At 42.5% G+C, this 22,395-nt stretch overlaps 1 protein-coding gene across 1 annotated transcript; it reads left to right on the top strand.

Moving 5' to 3' along the window:
• The first annotated feature begins 10,768 nt into the window (after positions 1-10,768).
• On the top strand, positions 10,769-15,957 carry SHISA3 (shisa family member 3). The gene is made up of 2 exons (XM_019754170.3): positions 10,769-11,610; positions 14,265-15,957. Exons 1-2 carry the CDS (start codon positions 11,334-11,336, stop codon positions 14,702-14,704), a joined length of 717 nt encoding a protein of 238 aa, XP_019609729.1. The 5' UTR covers positions 10,769-11,333; the 3' UTR covers positions 14,705-15,957.
• Positions 15,958-22,395: the final 6,438 nt, after the last annotated feature.

Here is a 22,395-nt window from a genome sequence, read left to right as displayed (position 1 = left end):
CAAACAGATTTTTATGGATTATGACATAAACTTTTCTTAATGACTCATGATATATCCTTTGTGGCCTGGATGTTAAAGGAATCAGATCTAGGTCTTTGTATTTGAATTATTCCCTCCATATCACTCCTGTGTTCACTTTTCTTCTTATAAATTTGCCAACAGCACAAGACTTGCTAATTCCAATGACCTGTCAGAGGACATTGTTCTGGCAGGAATACTATACAGATCAGCAAAGATGGTGCTCCCAGCAGACTGATCTCTCACCACCTTCTCCTATTGCCATTTATGCTGAGTGCTCCGTGACCTGGCATGTGTTATCCTGTGTACAACCAGAAAAGGAACTCAGGGGACTGGGGAGGAGGCATCAAGAACCATGGTCCTTGTCTTCAACAATTTCTGTGGGGCAGTGGGCTGTATTTTGCAAATCTGGAAGGATGTCACTCGAAATGTCCAGGTCCCGTATTCATTGTTCAATGCAGCTGGTGATAGCATTTCTCCTCTAAGTGCTCACAGGTAGGGAAAGGTGAGTGGTAAAGTCAGCTAGTATAAACTGGCCTTGGTTGCTGCCATTGCTACATTAAGTTGGATCATAAATGGGAGGACAGAGGAAATTAAAATATCTAAATTTAAAAAGCGGGTATAGGGCAGGGATTGATAAACTATGGCTTATGGGCCAAATCCAGCCCATTCTCTGTTTTACATAGCTCACAATTAAGAATGGTTTTTACATTTTTAAATAATTGAAAAAAATCAAAAGAATATTTTGTGACAAGTGGAAATTGCATGAAATTCAAATTCCAGTGTCCATAAGTAATGTTTTATTGGAACACAGCCATGTCATTCATTTATGTTCATCTATGGCTGTTTTTGTGCTACAACATCAGTTGCATAGTTACGATAGAGACCATATGGTCTGCAAAGCTTAAAATATTTACTATCTGGTTTTTTTTTTTATAGAAAAAGTTTGCTGACCACTGGTCTAGAAGAATAAATTTTCTTTGTGTTCTGCACAGAAATTATTTTTTTGGACGGAGAATGAGAAAATAGGGAATTTCCATGCTTATAAAAGCCCACCCACTCTTATAAATAGTGGTGAGGAATCATCCTAAAATCTCATGGTGGAAATACCGAGAATGTATGAGTATGTATGTGTTTATGTTTACAGTTACTAAGTATTTAAAATACCTAAGTATACTTCAAGCTGACCACCACATGTGATGATAATTATGAACATAAATTATTCTTGAGAAAGGATAATATTTATTAAATTATGCCGATAACTTAATTAAACAACATATCTCAATTTTTGTAACTTTCCTCCTAGCCAGCCAAGGGCATCCATTTACCTCAGGGTGTTCAAAATTTGTTAAAAGAAAGAGAAAGAAAATGTCAATGCCTAAATTTAGACTACCAATATGGGATTGTTTTTTAAGTCCGTAGAGAGAGACCATGGTCTTGAGAATCTTGAGGGTTTTCTGAATTTCTTACGTTCTCGTTTACTTATTAAGAGCTGTGCTTGTGTGACTTCAGGCTTATGATAAGTCACTGGTAGGAAGAACCAGTAAATGAGGTTAGGGAAGTCCCTGCCCCCTGGGAAAAAGGGAAAGTACGCCCCCTTGGCCCCAGTGGAATATGGGTAGCAGAGGAGTGCACATTTAAGAAACAATTGGTGAGACAAGTATATTCTGGTTACTCCTTACCAAGCCCAAGTCCCAGAGGGAACAGGAAGATGGCAGTGTCAGAAAATTCAGGGTGAAGTCAAAAGCTGAGTGGAGTTTTCCTCTTTCTCTATTTGGGACTCTTGGGGGAGATAGCCATGATGTGTGACCCTGCTCCAATGTGGGGAAGCCAGCTAAAATGGCAATGAGGTATGGACAGGCAGAGAAAGATTAGGTTAGCATTCTGGAACCTCTCTTGGCTCTTACGTGTTATAGAAGGATCTAAAAGGTCCCTCATGCTATGTGGCAAAACAGGACGGTAGCTATTGGTGCTGGCTGGCAGGGTTGCCATGTTGAGGATGATTTACGCCGTAGCCAAAGATCTGGGGTAGACTGCTCAGCACAAGCTAGACCAGAGGCACAGGGAGGGTAGTGATACCCACAGCACCAGTGAGAGCCAACGTGGGGCTGGGAAAGAGAAGGTCAGGGGCTCCTTCCAAGCCTACAGGGTAAACCTTGTGTTTGCCTAACATGGGCTTATTCAGTGAACTCATCCCAGAAATCAGGTCAGACCAGTGCCCCTGTAACAGTGAGGATCTGGAGAACAGCATGAGCATTCCAGATCTCTCCTGCCCTCCAGTACTGAGGTAAGCTGCTTCTCTCCCCCACCCCTTATACCCAGGGAGAGGACCAGGGGGCAAAACAGCCAAGATAAAGAGATGAACTTTGAACTAACTGAATAAATAACTCAAAGGAAGCAGTCTTAAACTAGAAGAGTCTGATACACCTTTAATTAACTACTTTAATTCCATGCATGGCTCCTACCCATCCTCCCTCCACATGTATATCTAACAAGGTCAGAACTAACGTGTCAGTTACGGAAAATAGGCATCTACCTTTTCTTAGGACAAAGGAATAGTAATATGCTAAATATTTTGACTCTTTTGCTCTATGCAGTTTTGTTCTAAGCAGTGACTTTCAAATATTTTGATCATGCCCCTGAGTAAAAACAACAACAAAAAAGATATTTATATCATTATCCAGAACACATATACTTAGACATACACCTGAAATAAAATGCCATGAAATCAAACTTCCCTTTACTATGTGTGAGGTACTCTCTATTTTGTATTTTATTCTGTCTTTTAACAAATTCTGTCCTAGTAAATTGATTTCATGACCTACCCAACGTGTTGTGACCTACAGATTGAAATATACTGTCCTAAAGGCCTAATGAGGTGAATAAAACATTTTATGCACGATATAGCTCCAGATGCTATGATTTCATATCATTCTATTTTAATAACTTTAATGCCCCCACAATTGCAGGCAGCAGTCATTTATTAAAGCCGTCTCCATAATATTGACTGTCGTAATCAAGATGCTTTCAGTTATACATGATCAAAACCCAACCCAAACTGGCTTAAGCCAAAAGTGAATGTATTATCTCATGTAACAGGGAAGATCTGGATGGTGCAAGCATCAAGCACAGCTGGGTATAGGGACTCAAACATTTTAGGTCTCTCCTTTTTAATTTTTTTTAAATTTTTAGTCTCTCCTTTTGATTCTTCTCTTGCCTCTGTGAATTGGCCTCATTCTCAGTTATGCCTACTCTACAAGACAGAGTTCATGTCTTTGATGGCCTCAAGCAACCTCTCCACCATTCACAATCTAAAAATAAGGGAAGTCCTCAAATATCATGGAAGGACTCTGATTGGCCATGCTTGAGTCATGTGCACACCCAGGATATAAGGACTTCTGATTGCATCATTAAGATCTCATACCTAATCCTTGGCCAGGGAGTGGAGCACAATGATTGACAGGCCCTCCAAGCCCATGTGGAATGGGAGAAAGTGAGTATTATTACTATTAGAATAGGGGGGAGGAATTCTGCTCAGGACAAAAGAAAAATCAAGAGAGATAGAGTAGATATAGAAAAATTGGCCCTGTGTGAGCGTATAACTCACTCTCTTTTCAATAAACTAAACTAAATTTAGCACAAGACATTGTGAGATGTTATGCTTTCTTAGGAAGATAAGGGGGAGGGTGTGTGGATAGTGAACATTATTTCCTAGATTTCCTCTGTCTTCAAGAAAGCTGAGGTTGCCAAATAACTAAGTTCTAGGTGGAAGAAGCTGAATGTCACATAAACTAAAGAATTACTGAATCGTAGTTTTTTTATATACTACATTGGAATAGCTCTGCAGGCAGCTACAAATGTGTTCTTTACTTCAAAGCCCAATTCAAGTGGAGAAGCCAAAAAAAATAAAAAATAAAAAAAATAATGCCAGGGATGAGTTTTCTTCTTGTCCTTGATTACAAAAAATATGCTAAAGAAGTATAAAGTGGAGTGACTATACAGAATGGTTGGATAAAATCAGATGATGGAGCAGATAAAGCAGGAAGAATTCCAATGCACAGTTCTGAGGACAGGATGAAGTGTGCATGAGTGCAAGATTTGAAATGCTGATATTTAGGAAGCTGACACTGTTGACCCATTATAGGAGTATGTAACATTGAGTTCATTTTTCATGCTCCATATTTGATTGTGTCTGTCACATCCAAGTTCTCTGGCCCATGCCCTCAAATAACTCACAGCAGGTGTTTGCAAGCCAAGGTTAAGTGTGCATTCTATATTCCTGAGACAGAGGAAACTTAGGTGACACACAGGAGTGGAAGTTAGGACCTTTGCCTCATTGGGCTCTTATGTTACCAGCAGAGCTAACCAAATACCGGCTATTTGAAAAGGAGAAAAATTAAAAGATACCTTTGACAGCAATCACGTAGCCGCTTTCAAAAGAATTCCTTATGATTTACAAACTTTGAGGGTGACTTAAAGTTTTTGAAAACATTCTGTGTGGCTGGTAAAGGGGAGATGTGCAGTAAGAAGACATAAATAAGACAACCCTCTGTGTTTTCTTTCGCCTCTAAAAACCTTTCCCCCAGCAAAAGAAAGCATGGCTGCTGAGCAGCAACTTAGCATTTTTCCAGGGTCAGTTCACTTTCCGTGCTGCTCTAAACCCTGCTGCTCTAAACCCTGCTGAAAGCCAGCTCCTTGGGGAACCCCAGGAATTGAGGCAGGCCTCTCTTCATTCTGTAAGCACTCAAGAGGAAATGCCCCTTGCTGAGAAAGGGGTGGCATTGGGAGAGAATCCATCTGCTGTCAAGGAAGTTTCAATTTAGTATGGATGCCAATTAATTTAATTTATATTTCTGCCTGAAAAATGTCATTCTATTATACTAGCACTGGAAAGATGCCAGGAGCTCAGGTTAATAAATTACATCTCTACTGACATAATATGGAATCACAGGCTAATAAGATACTTATTAAATGCCTACCTGGGCTTGGGGCTACACCTTGTAGAAACCCAGTTGAAACAAGGTCTGTCTAGCAGGGTCTGTCCCTACTCTGTGATCATCCGACACCCACCCTTTTCCTCTTCTGCTCCTAGTTTGGGGCATGTCTCTGGTAAAGAACTCTAAAAATGAATAGTCAATATTCAATTGTCAGTGGTTACGAAAGGGCACCTTGAATGCATAAGGGAATGAATGATGGAGAACTGTAAATAATCCACTCAGATTAATCAGGGCATAGGCCTATTCCGGTTTGCAGGCAACTTGCCATGATTATTTGACTACAGATTCAAACCAGCTGGTGGTAGGTAATAAATACCTACCGGTTCTGAGCCACACTTGCTACATATTTTTATGTTGAATCCTACAACAATCCTTTAAGGAAGGAGCTATTCCCTTTTACCCCCACCCCTCATTTAGAGACATGGCAGCCGAGCTTGCCACTTCAGTAAACTGCAGTGACCTTGCTTAAGGTCACATGATCAGAGAGAGGCACATTCAAACCCAGACTTGTCTGACTCAAAGCTAGAATATTCTTTGTATTGTGCTGGCTGATTTTCTCTGCATCACAGCTCTATATTCTCTTGGCTAAGTGTCACCACTGTCTTCATAGGGGATCAGCTGGTGGCTGCCTTATTCTAGCAGCACTGACACACTGGACAGTTCTTGATGAACTACATTTACAATTACGTCATCAGGAATTGATTCTACAAATACACCCTGCCCCAGAAATTCACCCTGCTCTCCGCCGGTACAGCTCCCAGGTACTCCCTGGCTGCAGCTCTAGGCAGTAGTGAGACGGATGTGAGTCAGTTGTCACAGTTTGTCAACCAGTCATTTGCTGTTTATAGTCAGTTGTTTCCTCAACATTTACTGAGCACTTACTACCTACCAGGTGCTCTGCTAGGTTGCAGGATACAATAAGAAAACAGGAGATTAAACTAATGAGGAAGACATGCCCAATCACAAAATTACAATGAGTTATAGTAAATGCTATGGAATTACTATGGAAAAACATTCATTTTGTCATTTATTCAACCATTCACTTATTCCTGCTATGACTATTTACTGAGTTTCTGTCATGTGCGAGGCACAGGCCCACTCTACCATGTGCAAAGCCAAGGCAAGAATAGATATGGAGCCTGTCATGCAGGGTGTCATGCAGGGTCTCTGGTCCTGCTCCCCACATAAGAATGCAGGACATGGTGAGGACAAAAAGGAACACCAATTGAACCATAGATAGGGGAGTCATACCACTATAGTCTCGCTGGCAGCTGGGTTGGAGGCACAGGAAGCAAAAGCCACACAATCCGCAACCTGCCCTCCACTTGTCTCTGCCAACCAACCCCACTTGCTAGCTGCAATCCGCCGTGCTAACTGCAATCTGCTCTTGCTAGCTCAGCCACCATCCTCTTGCTAGCCCCCATTTGCTGCTAGCGTAGCCACGGCAGTTATATTAGTGACCAATGGCTCACTGGTTACAGCTGACGGCCAACTAGTCACAGCTGATGGCCATCCAATCACAGCTGATGGCCATTTACTACCTGAGCCAGCACCTTTCCACGTGAGGCTGGGAGCCTGGAAACTGCACTCCTGGCTCTGTCCCCTCAGAGCCCACCAGCCTGCATCTGCCCAGCCCCCTCCTTTTCCCCATCCCCTACTCCATCTTGCATTGCAGAAGGCCTCTCCTGTAAGTGTTTGGACATCTTAGCCTGTGTTGACAAGTGTTTAACCACCTTCCCATAGAACTACTTAAAAACAGGAGAGACTTCTGTGAACCCTAGAAGTAAGCTTGGGTCTGTTGTGGTGAGGAGTGTGGGGACCCCAAGGCCCACAGAGGGGTATAGAAAGAGAGGAAATGGGCATCAGGTGGGCACATCCCTTTGGTTCTTTTCATTCCTTCCCCTGTGGGTGGAGGCAAGGGGTACAGAGGATGGTCCTTAGACCAGCAGCCCCCATCACCTGGGAGCTTGATGAAAATGAGGAATCTCAGGCTGCTTCCAAGACCCTGGGGTCTGCATTTTAACAAGGCCCCCAGGTGATTCGTATGCACATTTGGTTTGAGAAAACACTGCTCTAGGAGCCCTATGTCTAATCCCCTCTTTATAAACCAAGGGTCTGATGTCAGCTAAAGCACAGGCATGGAGTTGGGATGGGGGGCGGCCTGGGGCTGGGCTGCCAGCGTCTGGGAGTATACTTCTGGGCATCGTGTTATTCTCTTCTAGTGACTATGTGCCAAAGCAAATTTAAAAAAACAACACAAAAACCTTTCCAGTAACTCAGATTGACAGAGTCCTGGAAAAAGAGATTTATAGTGAGTGATCCAAGGAAGAGAATTCCATTAAGTCATGGGCAAAGTATTAGAGGAAGGTTAGTGATAAAGAATCATTCCAGAAAGGAACTTGAAGGAGACTTGAAAACCTTTTTATGTTCTATTTTATTTCTGCAAATGAGCTGGAGGGATTTCCATAGCCAAAATTAATTGTCATTTTTATTTTTTTTACTTCTGTATTCCTTTGGTTTTTTCTCCCCCTTTCCTTTGTACTTCTGAGTTCCCAACCCTTTTTGGTGCATCCATTTTGTTCTGTTTTTCTTATTGCTGCTTTTGTTTGTCTCAATTTTCACTCTGCTCCAAAGAATATAAAACAAAGAGAAGTGAACAGGACTAGGTTTAAAAATATAGTCCAGTGCTAGGTTCATGCTGCTGCTGGTTCCTATTGATTGACAATTAAAAAACCAAACAAACAATATTTAACATGTAATTTTTATTGAGACATGAAAAATAGAATTGTGTTTCGATTTTTACAAATGCCTTTCACCCAGCTACAATTACCATATTTCCAATCGTGTTTCGGTTTCATCATTCCATCTTCACATGTCCATTTTCCCTCTACCTTTTCCTTTTCCTTCTTTCCTTCCTTCCTTCCTTCCTTCCTTCCTTCCTTCCTTCCTTCCTTCCTTCCTTCCTTCCTTCCTTCCTTCCTTCTCCCTCCCTCCCTCCCTCCCTCCCTTCTCTCCCTCTCTCTCTCTTTCTCTCTGGCATTTATTAAAGCAAATCCCAGACATCATATCATTTAACTCATTTCCTATACAATTTCCTGGAGGCAGGGCCACAAGAGAATGCAGCCTGCGGAAATGATCTCTTATGATTGTGTTCTTCACTAAAATATGGAATTTTGTTACTGAGATAAAGGGAGCATATAGAATGTCTAAAGCCTCTACATAATACCCCAGATGGTGTAGATTTTATTTTCTGTCTTCATGTCTTCCCCCTAGAGTCTTTGAGGGGAGGGTCTATGAGAACTTTTTAATTTTCCCTTACCATTAAAGTAGTAACAATAACAGAAACTTTGGGTGTTTCTATAAACCTAAAAGGAAGTGTATATTCTTTTACTGTGCCCAAAGAGCAATCTGAGAACAGCACTTTTGCAGTTAAAAATTGTCAATGTAAAATTCGAGGAGCTATTTCATGTCAAGGAAACAAATACATTTTTCCTCCATGCAACCCCCTGAGCCGATTGTTGCAATGGTTTAAAGTCACTTTAGATATGAAAACATGATGCACAGTTGTTTTAATGTCCATACACATCAGTTCTATGCAGTATTAAGTTATTTAATACTGGAGGTTTGGTTATTTTCCCCTAGTAAATATCCAACTAAATTTGAGTAAAATGCCCTCTAAATACCGTGTTTCCCTGAAAATAAGACCTAGCCAGACAATCAGCTCTAATGCATCTTTTGGAGACCCAGTCTTATATTAATTTTTGCTCCAAAAGACGCATTAGAGCTGATTGTCCAGCTAGGTCTTATTTTCGCAGAAACACGGTAAGTCAAATAGACAGGGGCTTTGAATGAGGGAATTAATTATAGCTGGTGTCCTAAGGAAAAGAATCCCACTGTGGCACGGAGAATGTAATTAATGGGAGGTGAGCGCCAACAAATCACTCCTTAAAATATTAATGCTATCAAAGAACAGCTGGATAACGAGAGAAACTTGACCCGTGGGGGACTAGCAAAGGTTGCAGTTACTGCTACAGAACTTTATGCAGTTGTGATGTAATGGAATTCCTCTAAATGTAACAAAAATAATATTAAGAGGTGTGGTTCTGGGAAAGTTATTAGCAGTAAACATGTCTTTGTAGTTTTATCGTCTTATTATAATCACTGTATCTCACTTTTGCTGTGGTTCTAAATGACTTTCCCCCCTTAATTGCTCAGGATATATATAATCCAAACAACACTCCTAAAAAACAACTTTAAAAAGAGGCCTGTAAGTATGGCAAGAACCTTTTTTTGTTTTTGTAAATAAAAACATAGCAATTAAGACATTTCTGCAAAATAATGTTCCCTATGCTTAATTTTTAAGTCAAGAAAGACTGTCCCCCATTGTTTGTTTGTGGATAAAAGCCTGAACTTAATTTGGTTTTACTCTATAGCTTATTATTGTCCCAAGAAATATCTGCAGGAGCAATAAAGTTAAACATTGACACAGTCCTACTTAATCTCTGAAGTGCTGGGCATTATTTCTACATTCTCATAACTAAATGCTAACCCTAGTATTTAAAATCAGAAATCAGAAGTAATTCTTTACTTAGGATATACTTTAACTTAGATTTTTAGAAAGAAACTGTTTTATTCAGAGGTTTTGTTTTGTTTTGTTTTAGCTTCTCTGAACCGACTGGGACCATCGGGAAGCTACAGGCGTCCTAAATGCTTTTGACCGCAATTTTTATTGCTGGTCACAGCAAACTTTGTCTCTTTTGTTTCACTCCACTTGCCAACATCTAAATCAGTGACACGGGCATTCAGCGTGTTTGACAAATAGGTTGAGATACGCGGAATATATTCGCACACACCAATAAACGATGAGAGGAAGTACAGGATGCAGTAAAAATAAATTATTGAGTTTAGCCCAGGTTTCATGTAACACCAGTTTCATAAGGCATTTACACCGCTAAAGGAGCAGTGCCCCTGAAAATAGCACACAGGGGACACATCATTTAAATAAATGTGTTTCTTTGCCCGAACAGAAGTTCAGATCTGCTCAATTATCATTAATTCAGTTCTTTGATTTCCTTTGCGGGTGTGAACAGAGAAGTGCTGCTCTTTGAGGTTTTGCGAGCTGCCCTTGGCGAGTGGAGGTGACCAGCGATTGTTCACCGGCAGCGCGCAGGTTAGGGGGCTTGGGGAAAGAGTGCGAGTATGTTTGTATTTATGAAAATGTGCCAGCCCTCCTCGAAAAAGTGGAAACTTAGGTGGAAAACTCAGTGCATATATTGGCGGCCCCTAAAAATCATGTTAACAGGTGTCCCAGGGACGAGTCTGGATCTGTGCAACAGGCGACAGAAGATTCGACAAACCTCAGTCACCGCGATCTTTTTTTTTTTATCACATCCATAAGGAGCAAAACTTGCGTCTCCACCCGCGCGCCAACGCGCGTGGATAGACGCGGAAACCCGGCAGCCCTCTCCCTCGTTTTGCGGAGTTTTCTGGGCTGTGCGAGAGTTGGGGTGGGAGGGTGGAGCGCCTGGACTCCTTAGGTTTAGAGTCGAGTCCTGGGGGAGCGCGGTGGGCGGGGGTGGTCCGGGAAGGCGGAGGATGGCGCGCGAACCAGAAAGCGCAAAGGACCCGCGGCCCGCGCAGCACCCGCGGCGATTAGCTCTAGCGGCGCAACAGGGGAGGGCAGACTCTTTCTTCACCCTCGCTGTCTCCCCCTCCCTCTTCCTTTTTAAGGACGCCTAACAGGCAGAGCTGTCAGCAACCCAGAGGCCGTTTGCACTTGGCCGCATCCAGGCTCACTCCTGCTTCCGTGACAGACACGGGCGGGGGCTGAGCGACGGCTTGTCCCGGGATCCGTACGTGGGGATCTCAAATCCTTCTTTTGGGCTCCGCTCGGGACCCGGCGACAGCCACAAGTCGTGACACTGTGCGGCCCTGGAGTTGCCAGCCCCTGGCGCGATGGCTCCGGTGAGGAGTGGGGAGGGAGGTGGCCGAGGATTCGGCGCGCCCCTTGCACCAGGAGCATTATGAACCGGGCAAAGGGCAGCAGCAGCAGCAGCAGCAGCTTCTGCCGGCGCCTCCCACGGGCCCTTGCCCTCTCGCCCCCGCGCATTATGCCGACCCCCGGCCTGCAGAACTCGCAGCACAGCCCCTGCCACCTCCCCGGCTCCTGCTAACCCGCGCGGGAGTGGCCTCGGCTGGCGGGGCAGCCGCCCGGGCCGCGCCCCGGGGGAGGCGGAACCGTAGTGAGCCCAGAGCCCCAGCTCAGCCCTTCGCTCTCCAACTGCGTGCCCCTCTCCGCCGCCCAGGGCGCCAGCGGCGATGGGGGCGCTGCTGGCGCTCTGCCTCTTCCTGTGCTGGTTGCGCTGGGGCCCAGCGGGGGCTCAGCAGTCCGGAGAGTATTGCCACGGTTGGGTGGACGTGCAGGGCAACTACCACGAGGGCTTCCAGTGCCCGGAGGACTTCGACACGCTGGACGCCACCATCTGCTGCGGCTCCTGCGCGCTGCGCTACTGCTGCGCCGCGGCCGACGCCAGGCTGGAGCAGGGCGGCTGCACCAACGACCGCGGCGAGCTGGAGCACCCTGGAATCACCGCGCGTAAGTACTGGTCTCCAGGGCCAGACCCGGTCCGCCGCTGCTGTGTATGCCGGCGGGTGTCCCCGCGGGCAGGCGCACAGGCCTTCCTGGGGCTGCGCAAAGTGGACACAGCGAGGTGTAGGCATCAGGGAGTAGTGGGTGGTCATGTTTCAGGTCAGGGGGCCCTATTCCTTTGCAGTCCGATTCCCACCACACGCGTTTTCCGCGGGTTGTCCCAAAGGAAAGTTTGCAGGGGACCGCGAATAGAGCGGGGTCACCGGGTGACCCCGGGGAAGAGAGCTGGAGCTCCCCGGCGCTCGGGAGGTTACAGAGAAGGGCTGTGAGGGCAGAACCAAGCTGGACTTGGGTTTTCTCCTTGTCACCCCGGGAGCTTTGGAAAGTGTCGGTGGCGCAGGGAACGCAACTCTTGGGGTGCACTCATCTGTAGCCCCGCAGGGCTACGGAACTTCAGCCACTTTTTTTCTTTTGTGGTCTTTTGGTAGCGTTTCTAAACCGCTGCCCCATTCTTCCGACTTCCTTTCATTTGTCTGCATCGAATTACCCGCTCCGGCCCACCCCCTATTGTCATGCCTTTCAGCATTGCCCAGGTCCTCGAGGTGGAGATTTGGAAACCAGGGTCGCAGGGGCTTCCCCGCCCCCTATTCTCACGTCGGAAAACACGGGTCAAATTTCCGCTCACTTCAGAGCGGAATAAATCACGACTGTAGCAGAGGAACTTTACACGTTAAAAAAAAAAAAAAAAAAAAAAAGAAGGTTTCCACCTGAATCAGAACATCAGGGAAATCCTTTAGAGCTCGAGGCGACGGTTTTACGGCCGGGAAACCAGCGGAGCAGGCGGAGCTGAGAGCCGTGACACCCCAGAACTCCAGCGCGGAGGTCTGAAGCCGGCAAGAAAAGGTCCCCGACAGAGGTTAGGGGAGGCTGGAGAGAGGAACATGGTGCTGGAGCTCTTTGCCTGCATCCCCCCCACCCCACTCCCACCCCCCACCCCCCACACATAATTCCTGAGACTGATAACCCAGAGGAAAGGGGAGCTTGCTCTTTGAACTCCATTAGACTTTTAAGAAATTTAACTCTGGAGGTCAGAATTCCCAATGTAGAGGATTGGGAATCCAGTGGCTACTGGAAAAAAGATGCTCAATGGAAAGTAGAAAATCTAGGCAGTCATGACCTGTTAGAAAAATCACTCTTTCCCGTGGCTTTATTCCATTCATCCTGGGGGACCCGGTTGCTCTCTGCAGAGTAAGTGCAAATACCCAGTCTACAGCCGGGACTCCTTCCCAGACCCCACCTGAGGGCAGCCGGACCAGGCAGCCTCTGTATTCACAGAGGCTGGGATCTGGCAAATTCTACGGACTCGGACCGTGGCTCTGTTGCTTGCCAGCTGTGTAATCTTGGGCAAGTTACTTAACTGCTCTGGACCTTTTCTCAACTCTAAAATGTGCATATTGCTCTCTGAGTTAGGTTGTGGATTAAGTGAGACTGTATGAATGGTTAGCATGGTGCTCAATAAGTGGTTAGTCACTTTCGCCTCGCCTTCCACCGGGTGCTACTAAACATGGCAGAGTGGATGGTACGCGAAAGAGCTTACTCCTAGGAGTCCACAGGTCTTGGGGTTGATAGTCACCTGTCACTCTCTGCCTGTACATCTGGGGAAAGTAAAAAACTCTTTGATGTTTCCACAGCTGGAAAATAGAGCTTATACTCACATCAGCGTCTCATTGAGACTTGAATCAGATAATAAATAAGAAAGCACCAGACACAGGTAGGACCTTAGGTAATGCAGGTTTTCTTTCTTCTATCTCTAAGCTGGAGGTTGCATCCAAGTATGGCTCAGTCACACAGGGGAGACACCTGGAGAACTGCCCAAGAGCTGCCTCAGGGGTTGGAAATTTTATGTCTGCCTAGAGAGAGAAGGAAACTGGGGTTTTTCTCTGTCTGACGGATGCTGTCACAGAAAGTCTGGGCCACCAGCCCCAAGAACTGCATCATGATCTAAGGTTCAGCCTGACCTTCCCAGAGTTTGGGTGGGAATTGAGAGGCAGAGGTGTGGCAGCTGGAGTAGGCATTGCAAATTGTTTCTGGAAATATCCAGAGATGACAGCTTGTGATGCAATAGGAGACACAGTTAATTGTAGCCTGCTATGGAGTTTTTTATACTGTTCTTCCCGTACTCTGATAAATTCCTGAGGGTCTAATTTAACACGCCTAGTTCTCTCTGCTTAGATTGGAGATTCTGGGATAGGGGGTGGATTTTCACCTTCAGGTATGGGTCAAAGCCCTAAGTGCTCCACAGTGATAAAACTACTAAAACTTGGATTTAAACACAACGTTGCAGTAACCAAGAAAAACTCACTCTTTCCTTTCCTTCAGTGCATGAACAGGAGGATAGAGTCTGTTCCTTCTGATTTCCAGATGTGCAATATGATGGCTAATTGCTAACAGAAGCTACAGTATCAGTTTCCTTCCTCCCTGCTAGGAGCAAGAATATTCTGTCATCACCGTTTGCACTCTAGAAGTTATCAGTAACAAGCCCTGAGACGTTGGGCTGACAACAGTAGTAGTACTGAGCCACCCACCTCCCACCCTTAAGTTGCCCAGAGTTTGGGAGACCCTTGTCCCAGCATCTGTCTATGTCTGTTTTTGCCTTTTAGAACCCGTCTACGTTCCCTTCCTGATTGTCGGCTCCATCTTCATCGCCTTCATCATCTTGGGCTCCTTAGTGGCTATTTATTGCTGTACCTGCTTGAGACCCAAGGAGCCCTCACAGCAGCCAATCCGCTTCTCGCTCCGCAGTTATCAGACAGAGACCCTGCCCATGATCTTGACCTCCACGAACCTCAGAGCACCTTCCAGGCAGTCCAGCACGGCCACGAGCTCCAGCTCCACAGGGGGCTCCATCCGCAGGTTCTCCTTTGCTAGGGCAGAGCCAGGCTGCCTGGTGCCCTCACCACCCCCGCCTTACACCACAGGCCACCCAATCCACCTGACCCAGCCATCCGGTTTCCTGGTGTCCCCCCAATACTTTGCTTACCCACTCCAGCAGGAGCCTCCGCTGCCTGGGAAGACCTGTCCAGAATTCAGTTCCAGTTGACAGGCCACAGCCATAAATCCACCATGTAGTATAATGGCAGACAGGTGGAGCGCTGCTGCCATTGCCACAAAGATTTCTGAGGAAATGTCTCTTGAACCGAGCAAAGTCATTGAGGAAAGTACTAGGAAAATATGTCTTCTAGTCTTAAGGTCCCTGGCTCTCATCACAGAATGTTTGTGTTAGATAACTGCTTTCTGGCTTTGAAAACATGGTGACCGTTACATTTCAATTTAGCTTTTATTCAAAATATACAGCAGTTCAACTTTAAAGTTGCAAACTGGCTGAAGATGTTTTATTGGACAACTTAGCTGTGCTGTTTAGAAAAGGTCTACATGTTATTTTTTCAGTATAAGTTGTTTGGTGAGTCATAATACAAATATATATATAGCCAAAAAAATGTATACACATTTTAAGAAAGGAAAACTGTATTAAAATGGTAATTCTCAATATATACCAGTAACAAAAGATGAATACAAGTCACATTTGACTTCTGCAATTACAAGAGGTGCTCAAAGTGGTTGCCATCAGCGTCCAGACACTTCTGATTATGGCAAACTACTGCTTGAGCAACATTGACCAAAGTGTCCACTTGTATACATTTTTTTTGGCACCCCAGTATATATATAAAGAAAAATACCTGATTGTAATTATTGAAGGTTCACTTAAAAAAACCAAACTACTAAATAAACTGAGGGGACAGTGAACAACCTATTTATGATTTTGGGAGCAACCTAACCATGAATAATATTAGCATCATCAGAAGTTCCTTTTTAAATTAATAACTAAATTTTGTTTAAAATATAAGTTTTTTCAGAATACAAGAGTTCAATAACCACATGAGGAGTTTAAACTTTTAAATATTTACTCAGATATTCATTGTAACACAGATCGTATGTAAAAGCATTTCCCCCACCCACCTGAGGGAATATTTATTGCAGACTTTTTGTTTAGCAATATTTTGTGTTTAAGTGAAAGTTGCACAGTTGGTTCTTAAAACATTTATATGTAAAATGAGTTATGTACAAATGTAAAGATTTGTAATTTAATGGATTTACCACATTGACGGTACTAATTATTTAGTAGTCACACTGTAATTTTTGGTGTTAATAAGAACTGTGGAGTTCAAAGTCCAGCTGTTGGTTATAATCATCTAATCTTACATATCTCAAGTGCCATTGAATTCCATGTCTGATGACGACACATTTGGGCAAATATCCTGCTGGGTTAGAATAAACATGTTTTTGTGAAATCTATTTGAAATTTTAGATCAAAGTGTTTCATTTTATTTCCTAACAATACTTTTGGTTATCCAATAACAGGAAATAACACTTCATATTTTGAAATGCAAAGAAAAAAGATCCTACATTGATTTTTAATTACATTAAAAAACTATTTTCTGCATCGGGGTTCATGAAGGCAGCAAAGGAACGTGAATTTTCCTGGAGGCATCAGCCTGGGGGCTGCATCCAACGCTCAGATGTGTTGGGACATTTCTCATGAGAATCTGGATGTCTGGCTTCTTGTGACACAAAGAAGAAGTGGCACTGAGGGTCTTTGCCACAGGTCAGGCCGGCCCTTTTCTGACAGGACACTTGATATTTACCAGCCTCCTGGCCCATCTCTCTGTTTTGTTTCCTACCTGGCCAATGTGAGTGCTGTTTGGGAACACAGGTTTATATGAATTCATATGTCACCCTTAATAGCTCTTTTCAAATACAGCTAGTTAAAGGTAAAATTTTGGCCTAAGAGAATCTTTTGGCCCTGCCTCTTTGTTTTTTTACTTGAAGAAATAAGTTCAAAGATATTGGGCCTCTGCCCAGTCTAATGGCAGAGGAGCTCTGATGTCTAGTCTCCTGCTTTGTCCTGTATATAAAAGTGGCCTGACTTCCAGTATCCCAAATTAGTCCAAATAATTAAGGAACAAAAGATAGAAAGGAAGAGGAAAGCAAGAAAAGAAGGAGAGAAGGAAACAAGGGAGGAAGAGAGAAAATGCTGAACATAAAAGGATACACATTTGTGAGCAAGCTCTGGAACACATTCCTATGTCATTAGACTGGTTTTATTCATGTTTGTTAGATACACCTTCTTTCATATTTTTAAGTTAATCTTTCTTTACTGGGCTCTTATGAGCCAAACTATTGTAGATAGTTACATACGCTAACTCATTTTATCCTTCAAAAAATCACAACAAGGACTCATTATAATTTCTATTTTACAGACTTGGAAACTGAGGCCCAGAGAAATGAAGTAACTTGCCCAAGGCCCACAGGTAGTCAGTACTGGAGTTGTGTTAAAAACCAGATTCAAACATCAAGGGAACCCCTGCTTTGAGGTTTAGATGCCTCTGTGCACAAAATCCACTGGATAGTAAAGCATGAGTCCCGGTCCCTCTCTCTGAGGCATGATTGTCAACTCTGTTGGACCCAGTAATCTCCTTAGAATAAGTATTTTGTGATGTCCCTTTAACTGTCCCAAAATGAAATTCATAGATAGTATTACTTATTATGCATATAATTTCAAAAAATCAATACAATGCCCTAATGGGAAATAGAAAGGAGAAAGAAAAGTAATGTATTTCAAAATGCAACGGCTTGGGAAGACTAAACAAAGGATTCAGGTGCAAACCTCTTACACAGAATCATCGAGAAGTGACAGCTCCACTGGAATTCAGACTGTTGCAGGTTTGCTAGGCTGGCAACCCAAACACCACAGTTGCACTGCAGCTGTTAAGGTGGTTTTTCTAAACAAAGCAAAGTTTGATCTTCCTTCAATTTACACAGTTATATAACTGGAAAAGTCAGTGTACATGAAGGCAAAAAACATGTTACTGGAAAAATAAGATTAGATTTTTCCACCAAAAAGGAATGGTGGGACATTCCAGAGTTGTGCCGATGGACAGCAAGTCTTTGTTGTGTGGACTGTCCCATGTATGCAGGATCTCTCCAAAGAATGTCCATAGCACACCTGCCACAACCCCAAACAGTGAGGCCAAAGGTGCGCCCACACCATTCCACAATGTCCTCTAGAGGGCGGAACGGCACCCGCTGAGAACCATCTAGTTTGTCAGGTTTCTCTCTATGGTTGTATTTTTTATTTGCCATCCTTTGCGGAGCAGTTTGTATCTATTAGGCAGAACAATGCTGAGGAATTCTGAAAGCTCACATCTGTAACCTTCTCTTCCTCAGCAGCATGCTCCAGTCGATCAAGTTAACTGGCTATAAATTGTTTAAAACAAGGGCGCCACTGTGTACCTCATTGAAATATGGCATTCAATGACACTGAATTAAATCATATCCACATGTACTTGTTGACATATAGTACATGTCTTTAAACTTCCCTCTGGAAGCTATATAGTTGATAATATTATTCTCAATCCCAGGGTAAAAAGGCCATCCTGTGGCAGATTTCCAGATATTGTCCCAATCCAGAAGCATTTGTTGGATACTACGTACGGGCTGGGCACTGTGCTAGGGGATGAGGGTGCTAAGATCACATACAGTTCTGATTCAAGGAGCCACCATGTCCATGGACTCAGGCATGACAGCAATACTTGTGATGAGAAGTTGTAGATGCTTTATAAAAGAAGCACGGTATCTTTCCTGCTTTCCAGGCGCTCATAGTCAGGTAGGGAAAAACGAACCCATAAATCAACACTTAGAATTCATGATGGTAACTACAATGATAGGGGAAGTATGTACAGAGTACCCTGGAGCACATACAAAGGGAATGAGTTAGGTAACATCGTAGAGAGGTTGAGCTTGGACCTGAGCCTTGAGAGATGAGTGGGGTATGAGTGAAGAAGACTGTTGGGGGGAGGGAGAAAGGAGTGCTGAAAATGAGGGGAAGAGCATATTAGGCAAAGTAAAGAATTCATAGCAAGGCAGAGAAGCACCCATGAGTGGGAAAGAACAAGGAACATTCTGGAACTGGACAAGAAATTCAGAGAAAGCGTGAGAGTGAAGAGATAAGTAGGGTCATATCAAAGATCTGAATTCCATGGGGGTTGGCTATATACACAACTGCAAGGGGAAGCCTTGAAGGATTTTACAAGGGGGAGTGACTTGATCACATCTTCATTTTAGGAAGATTAGACAGCCAGCATCAAATCAAATCACTTAAAATTTCCAAGATGACCAAAATACAAGGGAAACTTGTCTGATTAATGCTTTATTACTTTCACAAAGAATTTGAGTTCTAACATCCTGAAACCTTTTGAAAGGTGGTTGGTTATTCAAATAATTGGTAACATTTGTCAAGCACCATGTCCCAAGTGCTTTATGAATTGTACCATTTACTCTTTTTTGTTTTTAAAGTGGAGTCTATCATTTAACATTCTTTTCTTTATATATATATATTTTAAATTTTATTTATTTAGGTGTGTTTTTCTAGAACCCATCAGCTCCAAGTCACATGGTTGTTTCAGTCTAGTTGTGGAGGGCACAGCTCACGGTGGCCCATGTGGGGATGGAACCGGCAACTTGTTGTTAACAGCACTGCACTCTAACCAACTGAGCTAACCGGCCACCATCCCCCTTACCCCCTCCCCCCTTTATTCTTCACAACCCCGAGGTAGGGACGATTATTGTGCCTGTTTTTCCTATGAAGAAATCAAAGCAGAAAAGTTAAACACTGTGCTCAGGGCCAGACAATAATAACAGAGCCAAGATTTGAACCCAGGAGGTCTGCTTTGAAACTCTACATTCTTTATGACACATACCTGGAAGGCCTAATTTTCTCAGAAAAAAATACCAAACCTACTTTCCACAAAATCTATCGGGGGAAAAAGTGATTGTGTAATGTACATACCCTATAGAGGGACTGTAACAATCAATCGCTTTTGTACTGTGAGAATATAGAATAATATAAAGCACAAACAGAAATACTAGATGAGAAATGTCTCTCCTTTTACACATGAGAAATTTGAGCCACGACTAGAAGGCAATTTAGCATGGATTTTGGAGTCATAGTGTCTGGGTTAGTTTTCTGGCTGTTACTTATAAGCTGAGTGACTTTTGGCCACTTACTTGACTTCACTGTGTCTCAGTTTTGTCATTTGTAAATTGGAAATATTAGTGGTCCCTTGTTGCTTAGGATTGTCATGAGAAATAGGAAGTTAAGAGTCACTGTTCAAATCAGTTCCATTCTAGCGGGGAGGGCACAGTAAATTAATGATAAATAGAAAGCAGATGAAATACCCTAGAATAAAAATGAAAGGCCAAGTATTGTGGGAGGGCAGATGTAACTGTTGATTAAAGTGCAGGGAACAGAAAAAAGGGTCCGATGGTTTGACTGAGGTAGTCTATGATAACCCATGACCTCCTTTGCTACCTGGCCAACTTGCCATTTTTGCCTGGGACACAGCACCCTCTCACCCTGTTGGGTACTCCTGGCCTACGAATTTGTTTTTATCATCTGATTTAGAAGAACACATTTAATATAGGAAACTTTCTTTAAAATGGTTATTCATTCCAAAGCCAACAGATTGTACTTTTAATTGTTCAAATGGCTAGATTGTTCCCTCTTATTTTACCCACCTTTCTACTCTTTATTGATGTTATTATTAGCTCCTCCCCACGATGGAGAATTTGACAGATGGACGTAAATCCATGGGAAACTTTCTGTATAAAATGAGACAACAAAAAAGATTCCTGAAAATATATACAATCACAATTAGGAATTTGATACATTTCACTGGGTCGGGATCAGTTTACCTTTGTATAACCTAAAAAGTTCAGTTAGTATATGCTCAAGAAAAGTAAGAATTTTATGGGCATATTAAACTATTAAGGGAACAAACTGTTAACATATTTTTATATGTACATGGCTATTTTAAAATTGCAATTAAACATTAATTATTAATGATATTCTGAGAATTCTTATTTAAATTGCTAGTTACATAGTTTGTACTTGAAATAAAAACTGAATGGTAAAATGTTTCATGTTTTCCAACAATTTTTATTAGCCCACTAGTGAAAAATCCAGGTTAGGACGATCTTTCTTCTTTAAAATGAGCGGTTCTGTGTTACTGAAATGGAAGCTTTGGGTTAGAGATGCCATAAGCATACAAAAACAAACTTTAAATGGGGATGATGTACTGAATTTATGGGAATGTATTTCAAATTTGCTGTTTCCTTATGGTAGTATTAGAAGGCATCTTAAACTACAAGGTCACTTATAAACACGGTGCTTATTTGAAAGAGAATAAAGTTGAATGTGAAAATCATTTCATATAATTCCCAAGTAACTTTTCTGTACATTGTTTTCCATGGTTTTGCTTGGGGGACCCACACCCAATCGTCATCCCTGGGAAGACGTGGGAAAGGACACCAGCCAGCTGAGCACATACTGCCTCCCTCTAATAAACCCAGTCTCCTCCGATTGCTTCCTCAGTGCCTCTCTGAACTAATCCTTTTCTAGCACTGTACCCAGTCGCAGTTTCAGTTGTTCCTCTTTTACCCAACGGTGCTAATTTTTGATGAAGCTCTTGTCCTTGTTTCTGATGCTTCCTGTACTTTTGTCTCACATGGCAATTTTATTTTTTTCTGGTTACCTCCTTCAATCGTTATTGGCAAAACTTGGCCACTTTCTCAGGAACTTAAAAAAAATTGCTGTATTTAAAAAAAACCTAAGAAATTCATCCTACCTAAAAAGATGGAGCCATGAATTAGCTGTTGACTTGCAGGCAAATTTAAATACATAATGGGGACAATCCTGGAAGGCTTTTCTGACTGAAAAATAAAAATAGAGTAATTTTATTAAAAAAATTCTTTTTTAATACTTATCAAAACTACCCTTCTTACTAGAGTTAACATGCTCCACTTCATGATTCTTTTAGCTGGATAAAAGTGAAGGGGTCTTTTATATATCACTGGGGATATAAAAAAGATATGTTAATAATGCTATTAAAAAAGATAGACCATCTCAGACTATATAGTTATGTGGATTTGAAGGTTTTATAAAGCAATATAGTTTCTAAAACTAGCAATTACAACTTCAACAATTTTCTTTACGTAATGGTAAAGTTTATTTCATTTTTAATAACAATTAGAGGACAAAATGTTTAAAATTTGCAGTTTAAAACATGCACATTCACGAAAGGCCAGTGACACGTAACACTGCATAGAACTGAATATTACTCAACTTTAATAACTATTTATAAAACACAGTGCATTGAACATTGAGATAAACAAACCTGAGAAAACTACTATAATCACAGATTCAACACTCTCCACTCATGCAGCTTCACAATTTCTACCGGTTTCAGCAGGAATGGTTTTTCATGGAGCTGAAAATACTATTTTATCTTTAATGCAAACTGCAATTTTCCATAGTAGCTGCCTTCCAAGGCTGCCTTTTTCTTTAACCTAATAAACTTGAAAATGTGAAAAATGAAGCTTGAAGTACTAAAACAAACAACAAACAGTATTTACTGAATTTATGGCTTCTGTTCTAGAATCATGAAACACAAAAATATTTATTGTTTTTTTAATATTCTATTCACATATTTGCAAGAGCAGATTTACCTATGGAAAGTTGCTGGTAATTCAAAGTAAGCAACTATGAAATCTAGCTTTTTTTCCTACTTAAGGAAGATTTATTTGCTGAGAAGTTTTGTGAGCTTTATTAAGAAAAGTTCTCAGAGGCAAGCTAAACAAAAGTTTCAATTAAATTTGTTCAAATTTGTAAAATAA

Source organism: Rhinolophus sinicus, chromosome 1 (genome assembly GCF_057876585.1).
Source record: "Rhinolophus sinicus isolate RSI-liver-muscle chromosome 1, RSI-T2T, whole genome shotgun sequence".
In the NCBI taxonomy this organism is placed as follows: domain Eukaryota; kingdom Metazoa; phylum Chordata; class Mammalia; order Chiroptera; family Rhinolophidae; genus Rhinolophus; species Rhinolophus sinicus.
This window is presented reverse-complemented; position numbering and strand designations above follow the sequence as displayed.